Source organism: Chelmon rostratus, chromosome 12, assembly GCF_017976325.1.
Source record: "Chelmon rostratus isolate fCheRos1 chromosome 12, fCheRos1.pri, whole genome shotgun sequence".
In the NCBI taxonomy this organism is placed as follows: Eukaryota; Metazoa; Chordata; class Actinopteri; order Chaetodontiformes; family Chaetodontidae; genus Chelmon; species Chelmon rostratus.
This window is the reverse complement of record NC_055669.1, coordinates 22,553,600-22,567,708: the sequence shown is the minus strand read 5'-3', so window position 1 is coordinate 22,567,708 and position 14,109 is coordinate 22,553,600. Positions and strand designations below refer to the sequence as shown.

General features: G+C 43.9%; 1 protein-coding gene across 2 annotated transcripts in view; it reads right to left on the bottom strand.

Annotated features, from left to right (window-relative positions):
- Nucleotides 1–1,925: 1,925 nt before the first annotated feature.
- The window catches only part of LOC121614739 (zinc finger E-box-binding homeobox 1-like), a 63,322-nt gene continuing 51,138 nt past the window's right edge, over nucleotides 1,926–14,109 (bottom strand). The window contains exons 3-8 of one of the 2 annotated variants that reach the window (XM_041948775.1): nucleotides 11,654–11,812; nucleotides 11,282–11,484; nucleotides 10,540–10,666; nucleotides 7,375–9,179; nucleotides 5,129–5,309; nucleotides 1,926–3,219 (exon numbers count right to left, since the gene is read on the bottom strand). In XM_041948775.1, the coding sequence (XP_041804709.1) occupies nucleotides 2,522–3,219; nucleotides 5,129–5,309; nucleotides 7,375–9,179; nucleotides 10,540–10,666; nucleotides 11,282–11,484; nucleotides 11,654–11,812 (3,173 nt within the window). In that variant the 3' untranslated portion in view covers nucleotides 1,926–2,521. The remainder of the gene's footprint in view (nucleotides 3,220–5,128; nucleotides 5,310–7,374; nucleotides 9,180–10,539; nucleotides 10,667–11,281; nucleotides 11,485–11,653; nucleotides 11,813–14,109) is intronic. The other variant, XM_041948776.1, reaches the window with a different exon arrangement.

Sequence of the window (14,109 nt, the reverse complement as noted above, 5' to 3'; positions counted from 1 at the left end):
TCATAAAAATGGAGCAAAACTAAAATAAAAAGGATACAAAAAGAGTGGATTTACAAAGGGTGAGGACAGAACGAACGATATGCAGCCTTCAACAGTACAATGGAACAAGTTGGCACAGAACAGAGAACGGGGTGGCGGGACGATCTAAATTTGGCTTCGAAATAAAAAGGGAGGAGCAACGGCTTCATAACAAGATCCTTCATTAAAACGGCGACGACTCATGCTTTTAAAATCACAGAGGTTTAGAGTTCAGTAGCTTCATAACGACGCAGAGCGGATGCACATGTAACAGTTTCTATTTCTCACTTCATTCCTGTCTTTTTTTTTTTTTTAGCTTAAAACAGAAGTCATGTTTACAGAATACATGTTTTGTCTTTTTATGTTTTTTTTTTGTTAAAACAAACTTCAGCTCCCAGAACCACATTTTGGGGTTTTCTGTTTGTCTTGAGATTATTTTTCATACTAAAATATATTATTGTATCAATTCAAACTACAGTAATGTACACTACAATGTGTAATAAATAACCATAAAAGAAAATATAAAAATAAGACACATAAATATAAAAAAGTCTTCTAAAAACTAAACAGGTACATTTTTTTTAATCTGTGAAAAGGGTTCTAATACTGCCATTGTTGAAAAAACGTACAGAGGACACACATAAAGACGAAAAGTTAAATCTAGAAACACTGTTCGGTAAAACCAACTGAAAACACTTCGACAGAGACCACATTCACTCACGTTTGCTACCTGAAGTGCGAGACAGCCTGCCACCATTTTTCCTTTTTTTTTTGTTTTTTGTTTTTTACTATCTGAAGAAAAAAAGTGCTGAAAGTCTGAATAAATTTACAATTTCACTGTAAAATCTTTCCGTCTACTTACGCTGAATTGATCTTGGTTTTGTATATTTTCTATTTAAAGTCTCAAGTTGGCGCTCTGATCTGCCTCAACATTCAGTTTTTAAGCACTTTTGTTAACGCTTTTCATGCTTTGATTTGTGACCACATTAAAAAACATCAGTGGGAAACTGATTATCTCAAGTTTACAAGGCATTTTATATCCACAGGTAAGCTCAGTCTGGACTATATTTCTCAATGGTTCCCACATGTTTCTCAGCTATTAAACACATGGATTACAGCGCTGAAACCATTAGTTGATTCATCAATTAGTCAGTTGACCAACAATTTGTCAGTTTTCAAGCAAAAAATGCCATGCAATGCAATGCTTCCATGTGTTCCTTTTCACTATTTTATGTCAATTTATAGACTAAACAATCAGTTAATCATAATTAGAGTAACTGTCATAATACTGTGTTTCCCAGCTTTTCTGTGTGGTACAAATACATGTAAAGGTCTCTAAAACATTTCCAATTAATGTGACAGGAAGTGTGTTTCAGCTACTGTGACATATTTTGCTGTTCTGTGCAAGTCGACAAACATCAGTCAATGTGGGTCTTGTGTAAGTAACAGAGACACATAATACTGGCTACATGTGTGAAGAAGAAATGATAACACTGTTCAATGGCACTTTTAACAGCACACAGGTCTTGCATAAGGCTGGAGGCATTGGGGTGGAGCAGGAAACAGCCCTGTTCCTTCACGTACAGTATGACTTCATATATAAGCTAATAACACTGAAACACTGAGAACTAAAGTCGAACTAATAAGGAGAAGCTTGGTAAGAACGGGCGCGTGTGTTTTGGCACCCAGCTGAGCCAGGATGGGCGGAGCCTGCTGTTAGGCTCCACCCGTACGGGCTACGCTGGGTCGCAAAGCATAGACGCCTGATGCTGGCTTTGAGGTTGTGACTCTACCTTCCCTGATAGGACAAATTTGGTTATGGCGTTCAGAAGCCACGTTCTCATCCCGGACTCCCCATCCCGCCCACAACCCTCCCCAAGAATACTTTGTTTTCCTTAAGGCTAACAGTCAAACTGAAAACAAAGGTAATGCTAGCTAGCAAAGACTAAGACTAACACGGACAACATCTCGCTAGCTAGTGTACGCATATAACACTGAAGGGCATACGATGCATGAGGCATGTATCCATAGGTAAACCAGGAATACTGTAGTGCAGAGGTTTTTGTTCGTAGAACTCAATAAAATACTGATTTAGGAAACTTCATTGGCAATAAAAAGGTATAGAAATCTTTCTCATCTTTACAGGTTAAAATGTTTTCAAACGAGAACAAGATTAGTAACACTGACCAAATGAAAACGAACGAAGGAGAAAACAACCTGGGATGTCTCAGTAACAAGTCTAACAAGTCGATGGGTGAGTTCTGCTTTAAAATCTGTACTTCTATAAACAATTTATAACACTGGTAATTCAGTTCCACCAAGAAAAAAAAAGTCACTGTTTTTGTTTTTTCTTTTTTCAAGTTCAGGCACACCTGGGTTTTTGTACACAGTAGTGGACCGTTAAGATCAGGCAACCGCCGTGACTCTCCTGACTTTTCTGCGGTTTTGTCCTAATTAACTCGACTTTTAATGACCGAACTGTCCCGGAGAGACGTTTATTCCTTTATTTGGCGTTTGTCACCGCTTCCTCTGTGGGTTCGGCACTGTCTGAGCCCTCCCTGATGCTTTTGTCCGATGCCGCTTCACAGTCCGCCATCTCCTCCGTATCTGCACTTGCCGCTTCCTCCTTTTCTTCCTCCATCTCTTCGTCCTCCATGTGATCGTCCCCCAGCTCGATCTCCACCACGTCACAAACGACCTCCTCGTCCTCCTTCTCCTTCCCCTCCTCTTCCTCTCTCGTCGTCTCTTCCTCCGCCATCTCCTCCCCGTCCTCGTCGTCGTCATCGAAGTTACCCTCGTAGATCTCGCACTCGCCGTCGTCCACCTGCACCACCCGGATGTCGTCCATGCACATGGCCTCGTCGTCCTCGTCGTCCTCGCTCTCCCTCTCGTCTGAGTCCAGTTGGGAGGGCGGGGTCGTGGTCCGACTGTCCGACTGCGGCCCGGCCCCGGGGCTGCCGAGCTCCGACTGAGCCCTGCGCGACCCCGAGCCGGAGCCGGAGCCGGAGTCTGGCCCGTCCTTCTTGCAGTAGGAGTAGCGGTGGTTCATGTGCTGGGAGTACGAGCCCGAGTGAGAGAATCGCTTCCCGCACTTATCACACTGGTAGGGCTTCTCGCCGGAGTGCAGCCTCGAGTGTTCGATCAGGTGGTGTTTGTGTTTGAAGGCCTTCTTGCAGATGTTGCACTCGTGGGGCCGTTTTCCTGCAGGCGACAGAACAAAGAGTGAGACAGGGACTCACACTGCACAGAACCAATCAGACTGAAGCAGCAGAGGAAAAACTGATTGTCTGGCTTATTATCTTTTACAGCAGTGGATCCCAGATCAGGGGTCCCGCCCTCGCACGATTAGCAGATTGACAGAAAGATGACTGGCAGCTATTTTCAGAATTAATCAATCGTTAAAGTCATTTTTTCAAGCAAAAATGCCAAACACTGCCGAGCTCCAGCTTCTAAATGATGAGGAGTCGCTGCTTTTCTTTGTTTATGCAACAAAAAACTGAAATCTTTAGGTTTCATTATCATCTTGAGCTTTTAGACACATTCTGATATGTTAAAGGCGACGCAACTCATTGAGAAAATGATCAACAGATTAGTTAATATCATAAGAAATACCATTTAATTGGAGCATTTTACCCTCAGGTATGGTTGTGATAATTGTGTGTAAATGGAATATAAATTGTCTTAGTATTGGTAGTACAACCCCGGGACACTGTGCAAAACTTAAATGTGATGATTTGTGAAACAGTGAAACCCCATATTTAACTGAAAATAGGACAAAGACATTTGATGCAGCCACAGTCTCTCTGCTGCATCAGCTCTTCTTTTAACAACACTCTGTTTGGGAACTGAGGAGACCAACTGATGTCATTCTGAAAGTGGAATGTTTTCTCACTCTTGCTCAACAGTTCGGGGTCTCCTTTTCATTTCATCATGTGCCAAACATTTATAGTTGGTGACTAGTTGGGACTGCAGGCAGGCCAGTGTGACTCGTCAGACCACAGGACAGTTTTCAGCACAGGAGTTTCAGCCTGTATTTGAGGCTGCTGTGATGTGTTCAAAGACGATGGTTTTTGGAAGCGTTCCTGAGCCCGTGCAGTGATGTCCACGACAGACTCGTGTCTGGTTTTCAAACTGCTGTCTGACGGCGCGAAGATCACAGCCAGACAATACTGGTTTTCAGCCTTGCTTGAAAACACTTGTTGCACTGCTTGCCAGCGCAGTCTGTCACAGTGTGTGAACCCCTCCCCGTCTTTACCTCAGACATACCCCGCCTCGTTTTTATACCCAATCATGTTACTCACCTGTTGCCAGTTAACCTAATTAACTGTGAGACGTTCCACCCGCTGTTTTCTTTTAGCATTTCCCAACGTTTCCACTCTTTTGTTGCCACTGTCTCACCTTTTTTGAAACATTTTGCTGGCATGAGGATGAGGATATAATTTTCAAAAACAATGAACTTTCTCAGCTTCAGCAGTTGATATGTTGTCTTTGTGCTATTTTCAATTTAATATGGGGTTTCAATGTTTTGCAAATTATCACATTCTTTCTCTTTTTTTAACAGCGTCCCAACTTTTTTGTAAATGATGTCTTAAAAAAAGCCTTAAAGGATTCTGAATAACGGGATGTATTACATATGGAAAACAGCGCCTGTCAGTTTTTGTCTGTGCTTTGTGTTAAGGTGGATGATGTCATGGCTCAACCACCACACACCTGTGCACAGTAGTGCAGTGAGCAGCTAACCGCTAGCAGATTTTAATAAAACCACATTCCAGTGTGATACTAGCTAGAGCTTCGGGTAAAAGATCCAGTTAATTCACCTCAGGGGTCTCATCTCCATAAATACTGATCTCAGCTCTCTGTTTACAGGCCAGCTGTCTCATAAAAGTCACAATCACACTATGTATAACACATTTAATGAGAGATGAGGTCACATTTCGAATCACAGGCCTGGAAAGTAAAAATAAACTTTCCTTTAAAACAGTTTCTGATTTAGTTTAACTCGTGCAGCGAAACAAACAAAGGACTGTATTAATGTTCACTCAGCACATTAAGATTTGAGGTTCCCTTTTAGAGAACACGTTCCTTTGTCTGAGGTCATTTTAGAGCATACCTGTGTGTTCATATTTGTGCCTGAGCAGGGAGCTGCCCTTCTGGAAGACTTTACAGCATAGATCACAGGGGTAGACGCCGTTTTCCAGCCGTCGCTTCTTCAACAGTGAGGCCGAATCTGCGTCATTCTGCTCCTCCGCTGTGGAAACACCGTCAGAGCTGCTGTCCAGCTTCTTCTCCTGCTGCGAATGGAGGAAAATGACACTTATCGTTATGGTCAAATCGTTTAATGTACAAATCCTCAGGTGCTGCAATGGAAGGCACGGAGCTCAGCGAGGACCGGGCAGGGTGTTCTTGAACAATAAGACGTCGTGCTCAGCAGAACTGTTCCCTCATATAGTTTAATGAAGTGGTCACTTGGTCATCAGTGTCAGAGAAACCAGGGGTGTAAACATGTACAGTCCTCTGACATGTTATCTAAGTGAGAACAATCATATCAGAGACATCATCTCTCGACCTGAATCCCTGATTTAAAGGGAAACCTCCGTGATTTAAAGCCATCTGGGGAAAAGTCCACTATCATCTACTGACATGGTGTAATTCCTGCATGCAGATGGTTTCTGTCAGCCTCACCTGCATCACTGTAGAGCAGGGGTCACCAACCTTTTTGAAACTAAGAGCTACTTCAAGGGCACTGAGTAATGCAAAGGGATACCACTTTGATAATACACTTCTAGTTATTCAGAATGATTAAACAAGGTAGGAAACAGATACATTTCAATATGCAATATCCAATTGTTTCATTTTCAAATGATCACTTCCACAACATTTTGCAGGAAATCTTTTTCAATTTTTACGAGCCACTAACAGTTTTTATCAAATCATAAACTCTGAACCATGTTTGTACAAATTATCAATTATGTAAGATTTAACAAAAATCGGCTGCCTGGTGGGTAGTTAGCATGGTAGCTTTTGTGACACGTACTGAAGTGTCTCTCCACGTTGTGCCGCTCAGCCGTCGCCACAGTCGCACCGCAAATGACACACACACAGTTTTCTTTCACGTTATTAAAAAATAACTCTTCCTCCCATTCACAGTGAAAGTGGTAAGTTTTCTTCCTTTGTTCTGCCATGTTTTTGTGGGTAGAAAACGCATTCGTCTACTCATCTTTGTAGCACTCACGAGCTCATCTCAGCAAAGCTGGTTTGTCATGCGCACAAGACTGACCTCCGACCCATACTACGTCAGAGTTCGTATATTAAACTTTTTTTATGATATACTTTTATCACTGTAAATGTAATTCAAAAAGAATAGCAACACAATTAAATAAAATTTTAGACAGAGCTAATTCGTGATTAGTGCTATTCTTAGAACTAGCTGAAGTCGAGCAACTGAAATGCATTCTGCAGGGTCTGTGGATATATATTATTGTATGATATTTTGGCATCCAAGCCCACGAGGTGAGGATGCTTTTGAAATGTTTACTGAGGTTATGCATCTATTGTCACAGATGGAATTTGAGCTTATTTCTCTGGTTAATGATATAAGCCAAAAAGAGACCGATTTATTTTATTGTCGTACTGTCCTCTCCAGTAGAGAGAGTATCTGGTGTGTTTGGTAATATGAATATTGACTACATTGGAAACTTTCAGCTCAGTGTGTGCTGTGCCAGCTCAGCTGAATAATGAAACATACAGGTGCTGAGATACCTGACTTATTAGAAGCTGACTGTTCACCAGCCTCCATGTTAATACGACTGCATCATAGTCCTGAAACAAGTAGACATTTGCAACAGGCCTTTCAGAACTGATTAAGCATTTAAGTCATCAGGCTGGTTCCAGCTTCTCAGATGTGAGTATTCTCTGTGTTTATGCCATCGTAAATAGGGTTGTTTTATAATGACTTTTATAATTTTAATAATTTTTATAATAACTTTTCACATTTTATAATGACCAATCAATGACATATATGATTGACAGATGAAAATGAAAGCTTGCAGAGCAAAGAAACATGGATGTACTACAGCCTGAATGTTACGGTTCTGTATGCTACTTGCTATTTATGGGACTGAAGACCCTGAAACATGAGAGCAGTTTTGCAGGTGTGTAATAATTAAAAATAAATCTGCAACCTTCACTATTTCCAGGTAATCTACTGTATGTTTTAAGAGTAGTTTTGGACGTCTCGAAGAAGAGTGGTTACCTGACAGAGTGTCCAGTAGAGCAGACATACAAATACAAATCAAACAGACATACAAAGTCCACCAAATAATTTATTTGGTGGACATAACGTTTAACTCTACCAACCTTATGGCCGTTCAGTACGACGGTCTTTGCTCCAGTGGCGTTGCCGGCCGTAGTGGCGTAGGTGTAGGTGAGCTGGGGGATGAGGATGGTGCGTTTGGATGTGGTGTTGATGGCGCTGAGACAGCCCACCGTGCCCTGACCAGCGATGGCCACTAACGTGGGCAGCTGCGCGGCGGTGACGATGTTGACCGGCCTTCCCGTCTGAGGCGCCGTGACATAGACGGTTCGACTCTCCAGCTGCTCCTTCCTCAGGCAGGTCAGGTTCAGGGGCTGCTCCTGCTGCTTGGCGGGAGGCGCGGCCATTTTTGTTTCCAACGCCGCAGCGATATGTTTTGGAAGGGACAGGTCAAGCGGCTCTGCCTGCGAGTCTGGGGCCTCTGGGTCCTCTGGCTCCCTTTTAATGATGACAAGGTCCCCGGTGTTGAGGCTTAGTGGTGAAGAGTCTGACAGAGCAGCGTTGCCTGATTCTGATGAGGCTTTGTCCGATGCTTCCTGGGCGCTGTCTTCCTCTGCCTCTCCGTTCTGATTCGAGACGTCGGCCGTGCTGGAATTTGTGGTTTCAGTCTTTTTGGAAACCGCTGTAGCGTTTTTGCGGTATTTACCCACATTTTTCCCAGAGTTCATCTTGGCAAACCACTTTCTGACCACATCCACAGGAATACTGACAGACTCTGAGATCTTTGCCAGCTCCTCCTCGCTGGGGTTGGCATTGGAGGCGAAGTATGTCTTGAGGAGCGAGAGGAGGTCGTCCACGGGCGGCTCCTCCAGCGTCACCCCTGCCTCGCTGAGCAGATCAGCGAACGAGGGGTCCAGCGCTGCGGAGTCCACGGCCTCCCCGTTGGCGGCTTTGCGGTGCTGGAGGAGGTGCAGCGCCTCCAGGTTGTCGGGACAGTCGTCGCAAAGTAAACACGTACTGGTGCTGCTGACTTTTGGCAACGGAGCTGTGTGGCCGTCTGAAGTCTTTACAGTTTTCATTTCTGTCTGTGTGACTGCCTCTGCCTCGATGATGGGCACCGATTCTGGCTCTGTCTTTACGATGGTGAGGTCGGCCACCTCTGGGGTCGAGGGTTTATCTGTTTTGGTGGGGGTGGGGGCTGCAGCAGTGGTGACAGTGGGGGAGGCATTGTTTTTGGCAACAGGCGGTGCAGGCTGGGTAGTGGCAGTAGTGGCGGCCGCAGGGCTGATGCTGTAGTTGATGATGATCTTTGTGGTGCCGTCGTGATCCACAAAGGCCGGCAGGCTGATGATCTGCTGCTGGGGCTGCTGCACTATAATCCCCTGCTTGCCCTGCGTCACCACCCCGTTAGCTGTACCCAGCACCTGCCTGAGCACGTTTCCGTCCATCGCCACTTTGAGCACATTCTGCAAGTCATTCAGATTGATGCTGATGGGCGACATCAGGCCGACCGTTGGCACGACCATAGCCACGCCCTGAGGCAGGGTTGCAGCTGGAACCACAGCCGGCTGCGCCGTGCCTCCGTTCACCACTCCGTTGGTACCGGCTGAGGTCGCCGGCGCCGCCATCACCGTCTTGCACTCGTATTCCACAGGTTCAGATTTGATCTGGGTGACGGGGAGCTGCTCCTGAAGGGGTTTGCTTTCAGTTTTCTCTTTGAGGATCACGCGGGCTGGAGCAATTACAACCGGTGTGGCCTGGGTAGTGGGTGGAGGGGATTTGATTGACATTTGAGGGACACCATTAGGAGATGCTGCACCCACACACTTCTTACTACTGATGTGGGAGCTGTAGGAGCCTGAGTGGGAGAATCGCTTCTTGCAGTTTGAGCATTCATATGGTTTCTCACCTAAGAGGGGCACACAGAGAACAGACGCATTTTAAATGAGGCTGATTTGTATTTTAATGGCTTTATACATTTCTTCCAGCAGGGCTTAGTAGCGAACCTCAGTGCATCAAAAACAAAAGTAGTTGTTAAGAACCATAAGCGGGCATTAAAGGTCTGGTCAGATTTGCAGTCTTGTAAAGATCTTGTTCTGATGCTTGTGTTAATTCTCATTTACAAACTTTTGCTCAGGTATTGTACTCTAATATTGAAATACCGTATTTTCCGCACTATAAGGCGCACCGGATTATAAGGCGCACCTTCAATGAATGGCCTATTTTAAAACTTTTTTCATATATAGGGTGCACCGCATTATAAGGCGCATAGACAGAAACTACTGTACTGTGGTGTCTGGGGTTGCGTTATGTATCCACTAGATCAGGGGTTGGCAACCCGCGGCTCCGGAGAGAGAAAATAATTAATGAGCATTTATTTAAAATGTATTTTATTTTAGTTTGTTCGTTTTGAAACAAACACCGCGTGCACTCACAGATGACAGTTTATCCTGCGTAAAGATGCAGGTGACGGCGCACAGCGCTGATGTGCAGACGCTGTGCGCTATGGTTCAGGAGCAGAAATCACATTAACCACGTTTGATTAATATTTTATTTGCCTATTATTTAGCATAGATTCATATTTTTTCATTGTTCAGTGAAATAGTCCTTTTAGTATTCAGGTTGACAGCTGACTGCACGCGCCAGTAAAAGGATGACGGCACGCAGAGAGTGGAATACCGCTGTTACTTCGGCCACGCCCCCTGACTACGATAGCCATAATTAACTAATATTGATCCATATAAAAGGCGCATCAGATTATAAGGCGCACTGTTGGTTTTTGAGAAAATTAAAGGCTTTTAGGTGCGCCTTATAGTGGGGAAAATATGGTAAATAAAACAATATCCGAGATCTGCAGTTACAAGTTTCTGTACAGTTCAGTTCAGTTACAGCACCTTATGCCTTTAAGGAGAAATTTCCAACATTTTGTCTGTTGTTTTAAGGGAAAATTCTGTTCATGTTTTTGGAACTTCACAAATTAACCTAAAAGCCAAAAGTATTTGGGGAAACCTGACATAAAATAGCACCTCAGACAGAGATGACTAAATGAATTAAAAGACCAAATTTAATCTCGATCTGATGACTATGAATCAACAACAAACACAACGATTACAGATAATAAATAACTGCTACAGGGCGCGAGCGGTCTGAACTAACATTCAGAACTCCAGACTGTCAGGTTGTGGACTGACTGTGTGTGTGTGTGTGTGTGTGTGTGTGTGTGTGTGTGTAAGAGAGTGAGAGTGACGGTTGCTGCGGTAACAACTCACCACTGTGAATGCGCAGGTGCTCCTTCAGGTGGTGCTTATACTTGAAGGCCTTGGAGCATTCGCTACACTTGAACTTGCGGGTTCCACCTGTTCCTTCTAATCCTCCGGTCGACTGGGAAACGTGACGCTGAGACAGACAAAGAAATTCAGTGAAATCAGAAAACAGATGATGAGGACGGTGATGAGAAGCTGAGGAAGTGTCCAGGTGTTCGCATATGATGAAATAACTAAGAAGCATTTGTTTTTCTATTGTTAGCGTGAGCTGCTTAGTATTCATTAAACGTAACACAGCAAAAGCTTTGGCGTTATTTTCTTCAGTTTTACTGTCGGTCAAAGTCTTAAAAGGGACATTGATTGTGGATGCAGAAGATTCTGTTACAGGCCAGATCGAAGACTGCAAAGCTGCATGTTGATTTTGAATGAATAATAAATCACAGTGCATGAAAGGAGACCCAGAAGTCAATGTATTCATCAGCACTTGCAAAACCAAAATAAAACCACCAAATTTTAGTTTAAAGTTTACAGTCTACTGAAGTGAGTTGGCGAGAGGTCCAAATAGGTGATAGAAGAGTACAAACAACGCTAATCTGTAGCAATCCAAGACTTCCAAAAATAAATAGGCTAAATATATGTAAATATATATCTTTTAAAGACACTTCTTCTCTAAACAGGTCACGGTCGTTGCTTTATCAGGAAAGGTCGGATCCTGGACACAGTCGATGCGTCCGGGCTCTGATGTTACCTGCTCCCTGGTGCCCCTGTGGTGGCTCATGTGCCTCTCCAGCTGCGAGCGGTAGGTGAAGGTGTAGCTGCAGTGCGAGCAGCTGTAGTTGTCCTCGCTGGTCTCGTGCCGGTACTTGATGTGCTCCTTTAGCGAGGCGTTGCGCTTGTAGCCCCGGGAGCAGTAGGGGCAAGTGTGCAACTGGGAGAAGGAGTCTGGGGTGCCTGTGATGGAGACAGCAGGGAGGGGGATGCTTTAATCCTTCAGCTGCACTTTTTTTGTCTTGCACTTGTATAATCACATAGAAATCTTAACTAGAGAAGCTTTAACTAGAAATAATCAAGTGTGAACATTCAGAAAACAAAGTTTGTTTGTTTTGGGTGTGAATGTTACCGTTTTCATCAGCGCCTCCTGTTTCTGCTGGACTCTGCTCATCATCCGGGGCTTCAGGATAGATGATGGCTGTGTCTCCCTGCTGGAGAATCTCCTCCACTAGAGTATCCTTCACCTCTTCCTCCTCCTCCTCCTCTTCTGACACACACTCGTCTTTCACTAGAAACACACACATACAAAGTTTAGGATCATCATAGCAGTCTATCCTTTTTATTCCTCTGGGAATACAAGAATCATTTGTTGTTTCTGGGCTTGGACTTTACAAAACCTCAACCAAGACTCTCTCTACGGGACAGTGTTGCAGCACCACCACTAGAGAGCAGCAAATAGCTTCTTAATAATTACCTGTGATGAGCGTGTTCCTCTTTTAAACAAAGACAGACACCGTTTACCTCAAGTTTCTGCAAAGACTGCAATTTATAATTCTAAAATCAAAGCCTGGAGAGAATTTTCCAAAATAGATGTGAAAAACACAAATTAATAAAATGGCTCTGAATCATTTTTTCAAGGTTAACTCATTATTAATTCTGGTGGCTACCGATAGTCTGAGAAATTCCACCTTCCCCACTGTTGATGCTTTGAAAGTACAGAGCTCGGTTTCATATCAACATGAATGAGGTCAAGAGGGAAGAGTAAAAATTAGAATTCAGGGTTTTTTGACAGCTTGACACGTGCCAGACATTTAAAGCTCTTCACACCTGTACGAGAGGGCAAACCCCGCCTAAAGGTCACAAACAGTCACTGAGCTCTCCAAATTCAAAGATGAGAGCGATGAAAGGAACATGTTGCTAAAACCACTCGACCCACGAGTCCCCGTTCCTGTACATCTTCTGAGCTAACACTTTCAAAACCACACAAGAAAATATCCCACACCTCGGCCCACTGACCTTTCCAAGTGCAAAATTACAGAGCAGCTTATGGTTAGAAGAAAAATACCCCAAACTGTTCATGTAATAGCTGTAATGTGAGGAAAGCCCTGACCTGTGGGAAGCAGCACTGAACACTGCTGATACTGATGGCTTTTCAGGAATAAAACCATTCTAAGTGTAACTTGTATTATGACACTATAGCAGCAGAACTGACTGATGGTTGAGTTCACTTGTAACCGCTGGCCTGCTGTTAAAAAGACAGCCTGTGTTTTCCTCGAACAACAACGAGCCTTACGAGGAATAATCAGGCGGCTGGACTCTATTCTGACGTGACACTTCAGAGGAAAGTGACACTGACTGTCTGTCCTCCATCTAAACCAAATACACACCTCCATTCAAAGGAACCTCAGGTAAGCCTCACAGACAAGAATGCTCACAAACTCGCATAAAAGTGTTATCAGGCTGAATGTCTGGACTTGTTCAACAGACACTGTGTGCAATAAGACGTAAACAAGGTTGACATAAAGGCTGGAAATAGCTGTTAGTGATATCTGGGTGTTTATAGAGCAGAAAGGGACGACAGGCTTTTACTACTTTTACCTTTTCATACAATCAGTGTGTTCAACATGTGCTATGGAGAGCTTTTGATCACTGATAGACAGTGTCAGCTTAGGATCACAGGCCTTATTTTGAAATTGTACCGTAGCTCAAAGTGACAACTGAAGCCTGTGAAGCATCCGTCCATCCATTAACACACGTTAGATATCCTGACTCTGATTTCAACTTTTAGGTTTAATTTATAAAAGCGATTTTATAATGAACTTACATGAAACTGAGATACAAGATCAAAACCAAAGCAGTCTGCGATATCTTGTTCCAGTTGCTTTACGGACCAAACTCCAAAAACACAATCCTACATTTCCCATAATGCAACTGGATAGTGTCTTAACTGTCTTCTTTCTCTTCGCTTCGTCTCAAAATGTTTTACTCTTGATGTATAGCTCCTCACATAACACTGTTTTGAAAGATGCTGTGTCGACCAATGTTCTTATCATCGTCTGTTTCTGATTGGCTCAAACTGAATCTCATCACTTGCAGCGGATGACCAGCTCTCTTGTGTTGCCTTGTTTCTGATCTGGCGTTGTGTTACATAATCATCTTTATAACAACAGGGAAGTATCTGAGGCAGAGACGTTACCTCACTCTCTGTGTGTAAAAACACTGATGGGACCAAGGAGCGAGGTGAAACTGTGACCAGCGTTGCCATGGAGATCAGGCATTTTAAATGCAGGCAGGACCGGTGCCAAAGGCCACGCCTCTTCCTGCTGAGCCTTGTCAGGGACAGGTGCAGCTGTGTGTGTGTGGGTGTGTGTGTGTGTGTGTGTGTGTCTTCATAAAGAAGAGGCGGGACCAGGCCAAGCCCTGTTAAGCCTCATTTTAAACACACAGATTTCTGCTTCCCATGACCTCATCCAAAAGCTTTCCAAAACCACTCTTTCCCCTCAGAGACACACTTATCTACCTTTCATGCTTCTCTCTCTCTCATTTCATCCCTCTTTCCTTCATTACCTCTTACTTTCTCTCCTC